This window comes from Sander vitreus, chromosome 13 (assembly GCF_031162955.1).
Source record: "Sander vitreus isolate 19-12246 chromosome 13, sanVit1, whole genome shotgun sequence".
Classification (NCBI taxonomy): domain Eukaryota; kingdom Metazoa; phylum Chordata; class Actinopteri; order Perciformes; family Percidae; genus Sander; species Sander vitreus.
Genome location: NC_135867.1, coordinates 16,019,382 through 16,035,059, shown reverse-complemented (window position 1 = coordinate 16,035,059; position 15,678 = coordinate 16,019,382). Strand labels below are relative to the sequence as shown.

General features: G+C 39.2%; 1 protein-coding gene across 1 annotated transcript; it reads right to left on the bottom strand.

Annotated features, from left to right (window-relative positions):
- Positions 1–821: 821 nt before the first annotated feature.
- pitpnab (phosphatidylinositol transfer protein, alpha b) lies at positions 822–15,565 on the bottom strand. Its single transcript, XM_078266450.1, has 13 exons — positions 15,516–15,565; positions 14,686–14,933; positions 11,448–11,478; positions 7,709–7,854; positions 7,196–7,287; positions 6,127–6,134; positions 5,741–5,815; positions 5,148–5,231; positions 4,958–5,035; positions 4,188–4,298; positions 3,588–3,710; positions 3,341–3,423; positions 822–3,203 (listed from the first exon to the last, which is right to left on the bottom strand). The coding sequence occupies exons 2-12, from the start codon at positions 14,700–14,702 to the stop codon at positions 3,376–3,378; spliced, it is 813 nt and encodes a 270-aa protein (XP_078122576.1). The 5' UTR covers positions 14,703–14,933; positions 15,516–15,565; the 3' UTR covers positions 822–3,203; positions 3,341–3,375.
- Positions 15,566–15,678: the final 113 nt, after the last annotated feature.

The window sequence follows — 15,678 nt, the reverse complement described above, 5'->3', positions numbered from 1 at the left end:
TAACTATATTTCCTCATAATAATACCTCTGTGAGAGCAACTTGGTCGCTGTGGTCTGTGTGACGAAATAATAGGATCAAGTGTCAAGAGGGTGTGCTGTAGGTCTGGCAGGACAGTCTGATCTATATATATGTGTTCATCTACATTAATTTATTTACTATTTACAAAGTCAATACATACAGTACATCCACAAATCTCCATGATTCAGTTGGTAGCCCCATCATAGACAGTGAGTGAGATGCTCGATGGACACAGAGAGAGGTGAAAGGGTTGGACACCCAGGGCCAGTGTTTTCTTTAAAGGGGAGGCAACAGAAAATGTCTTGTACTGAGGTTTATAAACTTATTCTGACATACATATATAGGGACATGAAAACAACAACAAGATGAAGCAAGTCTAAAGTATTAAGCTTGAATTGTTGCCAATAATGCTGTTAGAAGTTTTTAATTGAATGGCCTTCTTTGCTTTTAGTATCCTTACAAGCAAATACAAGAAATATGGATTTGTATGGCTATTGTGCTTGGGCTTAAGACAGGTCACATAAATGTATAGGCTAAATATTGCACAATAACACTACTCCAATATTATCCTGTAAAACGAGGCATAAAGTCATTACAAATCTCCATTTCTGTAATATCATGAAGGTGCAACAAACTAGATGTGTAATGCTAAGGGCTGAACAAATTGAATTGATGAGCTACAGTAAAATGGACCTTCTAATTAATACAGGTGAACATATATATATATATATATATATATATATATATATATATATATATATATATATATATATATATATATATATATATATATCCTGCTGACAATCAGCTGGAAAAGTTGATGACAAATGGTGATATGTGACATAATTCAAGAGGCCCTGGAAGACTGCTGTCAGTGCTACTATCTAAAGAAACCCCCCAATTCTATGAGCACCTCAGAGGTTATTATGTACTATAACAATTTTATAAAGATAATAGCAATTTATTTAACTGTAACAATTTGCTCTGCTCTGTCATGTCATACGTTAGATGATTATATTACTGATTATTATTTCTTATTCTAGTCAGACCAATACAATGTTACAATAAATAAATGCAATAAAATATCAGGCCATTACAGAGCTTTTATTAAAAGCTGGACTTGATACAGTTTTTCTTTAATAATTGCCAATGAGTCACTTATCATCATTCATTACGGTAAGCATTCAATCAGATTCCACACAGGTGTGTATGATTATGCTATTGTAATGATATAGATTTTGTGTACATAAATAAGTCATATTCCATTTATTGGAGATTTTAAAATTATCCAATTTAACATTAATTAATATGAACTCAACAGTACAAAATGCTTGCTTTTAACACACACAAAAAACTACGTATGGACCTGAAATTAATCAAACCCCTGCAGTTTAAGTGTTATCTACATGTTCTGATGGCAGACCTAAATCAGTAGAAGAGTTTTGACATGATCTGTTTCTTGCTCTTTAAAGTTTCCACTCCGTTATAAGATGTGTAGGGAAGCTAAACAGAGGATGGAGAAGAGGATAATAAAACAGTAACTGAGGACAAAGAAGGCCAAACAGATGTCAACAAGAGGAAGGTTAGTGCCTGCTGTTATCACTACTCTAGCACCATTACTTCCGTTCTTCTTTACCCAGCCAGCATCAGATCACTTCAAAGACACCCACTTTACATCACTCATGTACACTCATGCATATACCGAAAAACCTAAAAACTATTACAAATAACAGGCTTCAGTCTCCAGCAGGAGAGAAATCTGCCTTATCCAAAGACAAAACAACATCTTAACCATCCCTGGCTCTCAGCGTGGGCTCTGCTTTACTAAAACTGTTTTTAGGGTAGGAACAAACACTAGAGTGAGATTAGATTTGCAATGATAAAAAGGAGAGACCAACGTGTCATGGTAGTTATTGCTATCGCTGGATAAGACCATTTATCCACTGGAGGTGACAGAATGGGTGACAGGGCAAGAACTGATGCAGATCACATAACGTTTTACTTTCAAAGAACCATTTATTTATCTACAGGGGGCAGGAGGAGCTGTGTATTCATGATGGCTGCTAATGTTAAAATCACAGAGTCATCTGTAAAGTTTGTAAAAAATAAAGACTCATTTATGGCTGATCTACTGTGCATTTCCCTTTGCAGAGTGATATATCAGTGTATACCATCTCTGTGTGTGTGTGCATTACTGTATATTTAAATCACTGCACTTTCAAGCGGCCTGTTTGAACAGCCAGATAAAGCTGAAGAGCTGGAAATGATCTGGAAAGAGAAAAATGAAAAACATGGCTGGAAACCTTGATGACCTTACAATGCTACAGAAACACACACACACACACACACACACACACACACAGATATACACACAAACATACAAAGCAGCAGAAAAGCCAATGAATGCCTCGTGACATTAAGGGATATACTGGAAAGAAATCCTCTCTAGTCGGTCGGGAGTATAGCAGAGACAACATAACACTCTCAGCACAATCCCCACTTTGCAGCTGTGGTTTGTAGACTCGCAAATTGGTTTGAACAGCAAAAAGAAACACTGCATAAAGCATGACATAAATGGAGGGAAGGAGGTATTATGACAAATCAAAAAAGACAGGATCAAAACTGAGCAGATAGACTACAGTTTGGACTTGAAAAAATAAACATCCACAGACATACTTACAGACAAAATCCTTTTAAAAACCCTGTTCATATATATTTATATTTATATTTATATATATATATATATTTCAATACAATTATTCAGCTCCCCGATATACGGTATACTGTATATATACACCATTGGGATATCTTAAATAAAAATAAATCCTAAACTGCAGAGATAACACTATTCTCTGTAGTTTAGAACAGTTTAGAGGCTGAGAGAGCGAAAGAGAGGACTGTCTGACAAGATCTAGTGTGGAGGCCTGGAGGCCTCAGAGCAGGTAATAAGACACTGGATGGAAAAACAAATAAGAGATGGATGGGACTCAAGGGAGGTGGGATGTGGTGCCCGAGATCAACTGAAAACTGGGAGATTACTGGGTCCAGGTCCCTGAAAGCCAGATTGTATCGGGGAGGGGGAGGGGTTGGGGGGGGTAGGGGTTAAATTGGACCGGCCGGTCAGATGTTGTGTCAGTTGGAATAGAATAAGAATGTGAATCCGCTGGTGTCTGGGTAGTCTGGTCTGAAAGAGATAGAAAGAGGTGAGAGCATAAACAAGAGGCCCTTTCCACTGCCTTTGATGTGAAGAAATAGTTGATCTGTAATAAAATAAATCAATAATAAAAATATAAAATAAATAAATATTCAAATTCCTCTCACCTGATGAGCAGCAGTATTCACAGTTCATCACAACCTCAGTCCTCTAGAGCCACCATCCCTTTCACTGGGTCCTTCACTCTCATCTGACACACACAATACACACAAATCATGCACAGAAATGTTGTAGCTGAATGATAATTTACATATTTCAAACATGAGCATGTCCTCAGAGCCCTCTCCTGTTTCAGGACTCTAAGACTATGGTTGAATTACTTATTGTTGTTTTAGGAATACATTTCTTGCTAACCTCATCTAGCTGCTTGCGAGTCTCCTCCTCCATGCGACGAATGTCTTCCATGTTCAAGTCGATCCACTTGTCAATCCAGCAGAACAGCTGACGGTGGAAATTAGTGAACAAACGCTTCTCTTGCTGTGAAACAACATATGAGGTTAAAGAGAAAGTCATATTGTGGTTTTAAGAAAGGAAGCTGGATTTTGAAGTCCAAATGATAAAATCAAGCTGCTTGATTATCAGAGATGTTAAATTCCATCCTGCTTTACCCTGTTCATCCACTAGATGCTGGTGCAACCCATATTTACGGCATCATAGTAGGTGGTACTTTTCCACTATAACCTCAAGCTAACAAGATACGAGACACTGTATGTACTGTATGCATGCACGGGGTATGAGACTCTATGGCACAACAGTCCTAACACACACACACACACACACACACACACACACACACACACACACACACACACACACACACACACACACACACACACACACACACACACACACACACACACACACACACACACACACACACACACACACACACACAGGACTGTCCTGCAAGATCATGTTAACTGGTATGAACATCAGTCCGATTTGTAAACAAACCTTTTGAATAAAGTTCTCCACTTTATTTTGCAGGCCCCACCACTTGAATTTGACAGTGACCAGTTTGTAGGCACACATGTGTGGGCAGTCTGTCTTCTTAGGAAGTTCTTTCTGCAAGTGCACAAATACACATATAGGGATTTGTGGTAGTGACAGTGATAAATGGTTAACAAAGATTGCTGGCCTATAAAATATATATCGGTTCAATACTTTTCATTTATATGTAGTTTTTATCTGTTGCATTCAGGGTCGCCCACAAGATTTTAGAAAGAGTACTAAGGTCTTGAACCCCAACCAATACATTTGACAAAACAACAAACATTCTATTTGGCTTCTTCTCATTTTAGAGATCCAGATAAGTGTTCAATTTTGTTGTCCGTAAATTCAGTTTCCCTACATGACAGCTTGAATTGCCTTTCAAAGCTTTCTCCACACTACTAGCAACTACGCTGGTAGGAAAACACTGACACATTTATTTATTTATCTAGTTATTCCTTTTGTTGGCATAAAATAGTCCAATTTAAATATTATAGAAAAAAATACTGGAATATCCACAAACTCTCAGTGAGTTCAAAAGTAGCGATGGCCTAGGTTACATTTTGATCAAATGTTTAGTAAGTATTTCAGCACAGACTAAACATCATAGCTGCTAAGGAACAAGTATCGGTTCGAGTGATGAATAAATCGATAATTTACAGTGATGTGGTTGGAGTTATGTATTTCAGTGGTTTCAAATGTGTCTCATTGAAATTGACAACAGGGCGCTGTACCTTCCAGTCTGGTCCTAGAGGGCCTCGTCCTGTCTTCACTGACTTGTACCTGCAAGGGTCCTCCTCTGGCTTGTAGTCCTGGGGAGAGGCAAGAAAAACCAGAATGAACAACATGGACGAGGTGACACAAAAAGTAAGAGATCTAGTCGCTGCAATCGTCTCAATGTGGATCTTATTCGAATTGTTTAACCTTCGGCTCCACTTGGCTTCTGTCCGCGATATCAATATAGACTACATCCACCTTCTTCCAGGTTTCTGCATCCAAACCGTGTACCTGAAACAGAAGCACAGAGCACAGCTGGATACAGGCACAAACTCTGCAGGCAGCCCACATACAACAGAAAGGAGAACACAATGCTCATGGTTAAAATGTTTTCTAAAGCCCATAAGATACAAGTACAAATATACATGGATGATACATTTCTCTGGAAATTAGTGGAGCCCATTTTTGCAGTTTCGTTTGCTCAGTTTTTTTCGTGATCATACTCATTTATATAGGAGCCAAGTAATTATGGGAGCCTATAACTAGGGGCTTGAATTCATTGAGCAATTTTTAATTAGAGGACAAGTAGCAGTCGGAAATGCTGTCCCTAAACAGCTAGCAGTAGAGGGAATAGATAATAAACAAAAAAAACACCTATACAAGGTGTGAGATACAGTATTAATCAAGCATTAGTGGTATAAAATGAGTACTTCTTTGCCACGTGACAACAGAAAAAAACGCTCATGCTTCTCAAACACATGCATGCACCTCCTCAGCTCATTACAGTCTGTATTAATTACATTTTCGAGGTGTCCCGTGTCAGGTTTGTGCCATGTCTCAATCTTGATCAGGAAGTTATCTTTCATATACTCGTTCTGCAGAGAAAAGAGAAATAATTCTGAGTGACGAGGGAACAGTAAATAAATCTACAGATTACACAGGTCAGTCTCCTGCTCACACACACACACACACACACACACACACACACACACACACACACACACACACACACACACACACACACACACAGTAACGGTGTCTGACTATCCTGCTTTTGTGTCACTGAAATAGATCACATTTCTTTCTCAACTTTCAGGTAATTTACTCCCTCTATGGGCATCAATGTTTACTTTGTGTCTACATTCATGAAATCTGTAAGCGTAAAAGAAAAGAAAAAAATACTTACAGTGATAACTGCAGAGCCAGATGAAAGAAAGTGCAGGGGGCAAACAGAGAGAAAGAAAGAAAAATAATGCAGTTGAGCATTTACAGTACTGAACAATGTACAGAGGCCAGTAAGTATCATGTGTGTAGGTTCAGGTTGTGCCTTTGACTGTGTCCCGTGTGTTTGTATGAAAGATGGCTGTCTGGCAGCTGCTAGTGTGTGTGTGTGTGTGTGTGTGTGATCTCAGCCTGAAAGGCTTGAGCGATTGCATGGCGTTTCTCACTGGACATGCAGTTAATAATTCAACTACTCCTTCAGGGTGACAGAGACACAGGGACACAGAGAGACAGACAATCCCTTTGACAGATCAGCATCTATATGACCTCTAAGTCATTTGACTCAATTGTATTTACACATTACAGTGCATTAAAGTTTATGTTTATTGCAGGACAGATTTCAAACACCAAATATATCAAAATGGGAGTTTTCAGTTACCGGTACTATGGTGGGTGTGGTTGCAGCCTCCAGAATTATTTTGAGGTATTGGGAAATGCTGAGGATTTGACAGATTGGGTAGATGCAATGGTAGAGAGTGCATCCTATGAATCCATGCTCAATAGATTACTGTAAAAGGTAGTTTGGAAGATGGGACTTCTTCCTGGGACCTGTATTGGACCTTTACATAGATCGATGGAGTATCTGTTTAGATTTCAAACATAGCCAAAGATTTCCTGTGACTGTGACATGTTTTCTTTTAATTTTATTATGGGCTGAATCTCTCACTTCTGTATGTGCTACTTTTTTTATTCATTTATTTAACTTAAAGGTAAAAAATGTGGACAACAATTTATATTTTTGGTGTACCACTGTAGCTATAGTATGAAAATGTACAGAGCTTCAGATATGTCACTAATCGTAATTGCTTTTCCACAGACCTTTGAAATATGATGCTGTGTGCATTTGTTAGTGCTAGTACAAGGTGTGTATGTGTGTGTATTTGGGTGTATGTGTGTGTGTGTGTGTGTGTGTGTGTGTGTGTGTGTGTGTGTGTGTGTGTGTGTGTGTGTGTGTGTGTATGTGTGGGTGATACCTGTGCGACAGTATGGGTATGCATTCCAGGCTTTCTCATGGATGTTGAGAGCTGAAGCTGGAGCCAACATTCTGACGAATGACGGCACTTTACTGCAGGAGTGAAGAGAGAACAAACCAAGTCTAAGGTATTTCAATTGTTTTTTTTATTTTTTTTATTTTTTTACTTATTTAACTATATTTCAGTCAAGAAAGATTAAGTTACACAATAAAAACACCACTAAGTACAGGCTAACAGAGCCACTAGCATGGCTTAGTTTATATGGAGCTGGCCATGGCTCCGTATTATGAACCTTTTTATCTTATTCATGGTATGTGAGCAATTTAACATATTTCCCTAAAATGATGAACTATTTCTTAAAGCTTTCAGCTTTGGAGTGAACCAGGGAGGAGATGGGATAACATACTAAAGCAGAGTATGAATGGAAAGGAGCCAAGCGTTGTGGCCTCGAGGATGAGATGAATAAAGTAGGCTTTCTAAGAGAACTTTAAAAATTGTCGGACAACCGCTTACCTCTGCAAATGGTAGATTTTGTGTGTGTACTGTCCCTTCTCTCCTTCTTTCTCGTAGGGCTCATTTTTTAGCACCTCCACTCCTTCTCCTCCCCCCGTCTCATTCTTACTGGCCTCAGCCACAGAGTACAGCTGGCCGACCTGGTACTAAAAACAGAAAAATAACAGGTTAGACTGAGGAGGAAAGTGTGTTTAAAAGAAGAAATAAGGAGCTTTTTTCCCTCAACATACAGTATATTATTCTGTAGATGAGTGAGCTTTTAGACACATAAAGATATATTTTTTTCATGTTTATTTCATCAGCTCATCTATTTCAATCTTCAGTAGTGGATTACTTCTTCTGATCCTTTTCCTGATCTCTACCTTCTCCTTTCCTTGTCTCTAATCTCTCCCATACACTCTTGTTTGTCTTTTTTGACCCGTCAACTTTTTGTTGTTGCGCCCGGCTTGTTTCCTCTTTCACAAACTGTACACTTTCTCCTTCTTTCATCCCTATTTTCCTCTCATTCCCCATCTTCTAATGTGCATGCGAGTGTTTGAACACCAGACAATGGCTCCTTTCATTTCTTAATCACCTCTAATCCACCATATAACCTTTGCACAAAGCTGGACCAGAGCGCAGACACGCGTACAACATCACGAAGAAGACAAGTCAATGTAGTCAGAAATATCATTTTCACAGGAAAGAGATTACAGTAATTCTTTAATTCTATTCAAAGTTAAATCAAACCATGAGAATATTATAGGTTACTTTTTAACACACATGTAACAAAGCAACAACGTCCCCAGAGAAAACCTTGGATCTAGGAACCAGAGTGGATTTGACACTGAAACATTTGTATTAGTTAAAATCTCATTAGTCATGTTGAAAAAATACAGTTTTAGTTAGATTTTCGTTATAGTGCACAAATCACAACTAAGTTTGACAGAACATCTCACTACGGAGTCATATGATGACTGAATGCTCTCCTGCCCCCTCCTGAAATATTAAAACAGTAACTGAGCAATGAAAAAACCCTGAATCAGAGCACAGTTAATGTATAAGATGAACACATATAAAAGTGGATAAGTAAGAAAAGGTAAAAGGGAAAATGAAAATAGAAAAATGTAGATTTTTCCAGATTAAAGTTCTCTCTGTCTCAAATACAAAACCTTACATGAAAATTTTGTTTTATTACAAGTTTTATTTTTTTTAATCAAACTTCATCGTTATATTTTACTCTAAGCCTCCTCCATAAGGAACATTAGGTGTTCTCCTTTATCAAATAATTTGACTGTCTGGAGGAAATTTGAAAGCTCTAGGAGCAGGTCTTAGGCATACCGAGAACTGACTAGACTTGATAGTAGTAATTCTAGATAACTCATATATAATTATAGCATAACTTTGAAATGAACAGGGACAGTGAATTTAGGCGAAAACCTAGATACATTTGCAGGGGGACTGGAAGGCTACACTTTGATCAATACCCACATATATTTATTTAATGGCAACTACTCACTGTGTTCAGAGCAACAGTGACAGATGGTCCCCATTGCATCAATTGTTTTAGCTACTTTAGGACTTTTGGATGTTCTGATGGTGATCAAAGAAAAGTCACTATTCAGAGACTGCTCCATAGAACCATGGCCTTTTGAGCTTTTGTGTGCATTTAAAAGATAGTCCGGCTCAATGAATGTCCATTGCTGGTGTAACTCAGTGACACTTCTACGTATACCAACACAGAAAGTTGAACTCAAAAGGACCACAAACATTAAAGGCCACAACAGAGGGATATTTTATTGAATTCCAAGTGAAGTGTTTCTTCATGGGATTTGTTTCATTGTGTGTTAAACTGAGAAGAACTGTAAAACTGTTATTGCTGAAATTGCTGCCCTAAATATAGTGTCCACTGTAGAGCTAATTGTTTGATTTTATTTTCAGTTCTCACTACATTTTCACGTTTACGTGAGTAAAAGTTAATATCTATAACTTGTATCTAATCTTATCGGATATCCCTCCCCTTCTGCTATCTATTTTGCAAGGGCACCGTTGCCACCCAGGACGGTTGTGATCGGTTTAAAGAAATACAAACAAACCAGAGCATTTTTCCCCTATCCCAGAATAGATAAGTGGTGTAGCCAGACCATACTCGAGCATGCAAGTCTATTTAAAAGGTTACTCCTCCACAGCAACAGCAATGAAAGACATAAAGACAGAGACCCAGATAACCTGTGCCAATCTGGTTTAGATAAAATTCACATCATTTGAACACTTAGATGAATCAAAGAAGTAATAATTGTGACCACGATAGTCTTTGGCTTGAATTACAAGACACTGGAGAGCAACAGAGAGACTGTTACCTCATGTCAGCACCACAACTGCCAACTAAATAAATGGGATGCAGGAACAGCAAAGCCTCCTGGGTAACAAGTGTTAGATAATTCAACCATGCCTTGTGGGGTGAGTCCATGTTCACAACCTCCTTCTTTCATAAACACTAAACATTGATAAAGCTTTAGGTTAAAATCCTGGGAGGAAGTTAACAGACAGAACTTCAATTTAGTAAATTCTCCAATGAACAGCAACATTCAACATGTGCTCCCCAAAACCTTTGTTCAGAGAGATGAATCCGTAGTCTACACCACAAGTGTGGTTTGGTAAATAACTGAAGACTGATGCTTTAGAGAGTTAGGATGTAGAGAGGGAGACAGAGAGAAGATGAAGCTCTGGAGGGATGTGATTCAAGGGCAGAGGGGGCACACTCAAGAGACAGGGGACGTTACTCAACTGTATTCAGGCTTTGTGGCTCACATTTTAGTCAAATACTTCTCTTTTAGTAAGTTTTCAGAGTCTAATTGTGACATAGCATGCTGAACGCCAAAACAATTTCAGGGCCTCAGGCTCTAGAGATAACCTGCCTCATTATGTAGAGATATGATTAAGATAAAGGCTACAAACACTCACAGTTAATGAGAAGCAACATGTGTAGACAGAAAAAGCCTCCATGAGCCAGAGGAAATGCAAGGGGAAGAAATCAGGGGGATGTAGTGTTCTATCCACTGCCTTGTTGTTTTGAGTCAGAATGAAAATGAAAATATATCAGTATAAGCACAGATCTGAGCAGCCACAAGATATTTCTCAGATTTGGCTGCTCGAGTGCACATTGACTTAGGGCCAGTTGCGGTCTGGGCTGCAAACCTGTTACCGTGTCTCTGAGCACTTACTGCTGCTTTTCACACTTTTGTTTCTCCGCTCAAGCTGTTTAATGTGTGTATGAGCAGATTAAGTGCTTATTGGCTACAACAGTCAATATGTATTCATCATAAATAAACAGCACAAGTCAAATGGCGCCACCAAAAGATTACTCTCATGTAAGTGCAAATAATGCATACATGTAAATATGAGAGCGACAGCGAGGGCCGGGTGCAGAGGAAGTCATGGAAGTAGTTTCAGGTGACTCATTTACGATGCAGGGCTGAATAAAAGAGCAAACTGCAATGGAAATGAGGATAGCAGGGGACAGAGGGACACAGAGACACAGAGAGAAAAGAAGAAGAGAACAGTGAAAGACTGTGCTGACTGTGTTGGTTCAAAGCTCTATCTGATTGGAACCCTCTTTAATATGATGAAGAGTTTTTTCTCACAAAGGGATCCCTGCTGCATTGTTGCAATGCATACAGTGAATATGTGATATATCACTCTTGGAAATATAAAAGGTCTTATGTGTTAATGATGGCAGGCACTTGTGTGCTTCACTTACCTCTTCCACAGAGATAGGAAGAATCACTCGACTGGAAGAAAAAGACAAATAAGGGAAGTTACTCAAACATCATAAAGTAACAATCTCAGACACCGTAATTCCATTCTAACCAAATATAGTGGAGAAAACACGACATAAAGATACAGTTTATTTTGCCTTAAGATTGAAACTTGTTTTAACCAGCTCAAACTCAAAATTTCTGTTTTCTCTGTGAACAATCCTGTGATGTGATTGTTGTTTGAATCTTCAACACTGTCATTTTATACTGAGTATCACATTATACCTAAACAATTTAAATTCCTTTGATACTGTATGAAGAGTTCCTTTAGTTTCAATGTACTTGGCTGTGTGGGCAAAAAACTCCTTATAAATTGTGCTCCTGAATTCATTTTTGGCATTATAATATGACATTAATCATGGACTGGCCTGAAGAAATCCTGTGACTGACACACTGACAACATGGACTGACATCTTTACAGTAATGAACTCTTCAGCTCGATACAGATCTGGACACTTATTTTTTGACAAACGTGCCTTTTCCATGATGCTGTCTCAGAGGACTCTTCAGCTGAGCTGGAGTAAGCCAATGGGCATTTGTAATGAGGAATTATTTGAGTTTTAAGAACATTATGTGGCAATTAAACAGTTATGGTCCTGACTTTCTTCAACTCCCAGATAAGCACTTCAAAAGTTACTGCTTTTTAGATGACTTTTACCTCTCACAGAGCAACAAGTAGACTTCCTTCAATGTTTTTTGCAAAATAAATGACAAGGCTTTTCTATTCTTTATTAACACACATCATTTATTAACAATAGGATAATAAAATCTAAAAAAACTGATCTGTGAATCCTGAGCTGAGACTGAGCGGTACTTCCCATCAGAGGTTAAATATGAGGAGAAAACACAGATAGGCTACGAATATTATATATAACCACAATTTAACAAATCTATATTTATGGTTAAGTTATTGATTGTGACAGAGAACTGCAAGTTTATGAGAACTTCAGAAATTCTTTGGTTTTATTCTTTGGTGATGAAGCCCCAGTACACTTTACAGATTAGCATGTGAAGAAAATTTCATTTTTGTCGATGAAAGCAGCAGTTTAAACACACTGCACTACCTCCTTTTTCTGTCATGTGCATTTTGCACCAAATAATGCCCATGTACAGTATGAAGCTTTGTTGATTGTTTTGTAACTGGGTGATGTATGCCGAAATTCAGATAATCCTGCATCCCACTCGCAACTGGATGTAATCTGGGTCTGAGTCCCAGCCTGACATTGGATGGGAGGCCAGATGCTGCAAGGAAGGCAGAGTCAGTCTGTAATGTCAAATGACAATAATAGGATTGAATTCATGGATGTAAGTACAGATCTCCGCAAAATAAGAAATAAGAAACTGTGTGGCTTAATATAAGTTAAATGTTAAAAAGAGCTACATTTAAATACGTAATACATGTTTAGGCTAAACAAGGACTAAAGTCACCTTAGTTCAATTCTCCATGGTCTAAAGGTCTTGACAGGAAGATCATGTGTCTCTCTGTTGCATCAGAAAACAAACACTCATCTTCTCTACTGCATTGCTCGTCTTTTGTGATTTAGGTCAGTGGTTCAGGTGAGCAGTACAGAGTCAAAAAAACAAAACTGTCTGTTCTACAGCAGTACATGGATCAATTCACTGTCCCTTGACCCCTTTGATGGCATCTCTGTGTGTGTATAGCCTCCCAAGCCTCTTTGTGTGCCCTTGTGTTGACAGTGTATAAGTGCATTCAGCATTTAATCGTGACCGATTTAATTCATTTACAGGCAGACTGCTGAGACCCAGACTCTCCCTAATCACTTCAGATCTTTAGCCATGCCATCACTCTCATCCTGAGCTTTTTTAATGCAGGGCCATTCATTGATTGAATACATTTGGTAAAAAATCAAGACAATGAGTGTTGATTAATGTATGCCCATAAAAGCCAGACTCTGATTAATATAGATTTTCCAGGATTAAAGTGTTACTTTTAGGCTGAAGCTGACAATAGCTGAAAATGTAGCTTTGACCTTGCCATATAATTGCTATAAAACAATGAAAACACATATATCTTAAAAATACACGCATACTGTAGATTTGAAATATGAATAGAGAGAAGAGAGAAAAGAGGGTGCAAAATAATCTGAAAATATTACACTAAAATGTAACACTAAAAACGTGGAGAAAACCAGGCTGATGACTTTTTTTTACAGGTGGGCCACTCACTCCTTAAGGCAAAATGAGTCTGGCGTACAGGCTGACACCAGTTAAAAGCATGAACATGAAGGAACCACCATACTTTCTGAAGTAGACAACTATGACTAATATCAGATTTTTTTAATTTGAAGGCCAATACCACCCCAATTCATCTGCAATCTATCGGCCTTACCCTTAACACCAGCTGATTCTGAATAGGCCTCAGTCAGTTATCCTTACAGAACACTGAGGCCTGCGGTAGCATTGTGCAACCGTAATGTGTTAAACATCCCCAAATCTTTCCGTTTGCACGCACAATCCCACTTCGTCCCTTCGGCCCAGGCTGTCAAATTCTCAGAAATGTCTGACTGGTGCGTCAAAACCTCGCCATTTGCCATTTTGCCATAGCTTTACAACTACTTCCCCCATACCTGCCCACTCCCACTCCTTCTCCCCAGCCGTGGTCCCTCTACACCTCGCCATTTCCATTTCCTCCAGAGGTAAATGCCGAAATGCTCCATCAGCCGTTTCACCTTCACCGCGCATCAATAACATGGCCACAGCTGCTTACAGGGATGGACGCTGGCACGGCACAGCGCGGCTTAGCCATTTCTCCCTCAACACCGCCACTCCATCCGTCATTTTAGCACCAGAGCAAAGGACATTCTCTCAGCCTCCCGATTTTACTTGATTCAAAATGTGAAGGGCTCGTGATACAAAATGTGAAGGGCTCGTGATGCAAAATGTGAAGGGCACAGCAATGCCTGCGCCGGCTGCTGATGCGACTACAGCCGCCGGTTTATTATCGGTTCATTCGGTGAATGCTTTAAGGTGATGGAGTGTCTTATGCATGCACAATGATGACGGAAACGGAGTCGAGCAGATAGGGTATGTTGAGATCACCCTGGTCGCACTATTGTAATTCCACTCTCGGGCGACAGACAACAATGTCAGCGCTGTAAAACAAGATGGATAAACGCGCGCACATTCTCCGCTCTCTCATATGCACACACAGCTACTTACAATTCCTTTATGAGCATTTTTGGCAGTGCAGTATATCCAGGAGGGGAGCAGCTTAATACAGGTCCAGAAACAGGGTCGATCCCTCCCTCCGTTAGTCACTTCTTTCTCCGCTTGCTTCTCTCCCACCTCTCCCCCTCTATGTCATTCTATCTCCACAGTCGCTTATTTTCTTCAAATTCACTTCCTGGTCGGGGCCGCGGCGCGGCGTTGCTCTTGTGCGCAGAGCACCGAAGCCTGTGCAGAGCAGACTACAGTACACACAGAAAAGAATGGTTCACCAGTTGGGGGTTTGGGGTTGTTGTGATTGGTCTCTATAGCCTAGACATAGGCCTATGACTGAGAACGATTAATTGAGCCATCCAATTGTGTAGACTAAATAAATAGTAGGCATATGATTTATCATTGTACAATGCATCATTATGTTTATAAAACTGCCTTATTCAGCTCACCCTGACCCTCTTCTACGAAAAACACCAGACTTTGGAGAAAGATTTAAGTAAAATAGTTCAAACGTTTAGGCTATTAATAATTCAAACTGTAGACAGCTGTCTGAAATGTAATTCAATTTAGGAATAGGGTAGCTTTATAGCCTATTCTAGGCTTTAACCAGAAAAGCACCGCACTGACGAAAACATATTCTACAGGAATGGCCAAAACAGCAGCACCAGAACACAAAACATTAGGTTACAAAACACGCTACATATGCCTATAAAGATTTTGATATATTATAAGAAAGTTCATTAATAATCACAATTATTAAACAATATAGCCTATAAAGCCGACAAAACATCAGACCAACAACCACAGATAAATACAAAAAGCCTACTTACTCTGAGCTTCTCTGAACCGTTTTTCTTTAGAGTGTGCTACACCCTCTGCGTCATCGCAGTCACGGTGACGTAGAAGGTGGTTATTAACATCAGAGTATATGGGCATGGCGGGGACCATCACTGCTGGCACAGACGCACAGTGCGTCAGCTCTCTAAGCCCTTT

What these genes read in the sequence shown, in the direction of transcription:
- pitpnab (XM_078266450.1), bottom strand. An exon ending in TTCCTATCTCTGTGGAAGAG is followed by an intron (nt 7,855 to 11,447) that starts GTAAGTGAAGCA and finishes TTCTGTTTTTAG; the next exon opens with TACCAGGTCGGCCAGCTGTA. An exon ending in TGGAGAACTTTATTCAAAAG is followed by an intron (nt 3,711 to 4,187) that starts GTTTGTTTACAA and finishes GTTGTTTCACAG; the next exon opens with CAAGAGAAGCGTTTGTTCAC.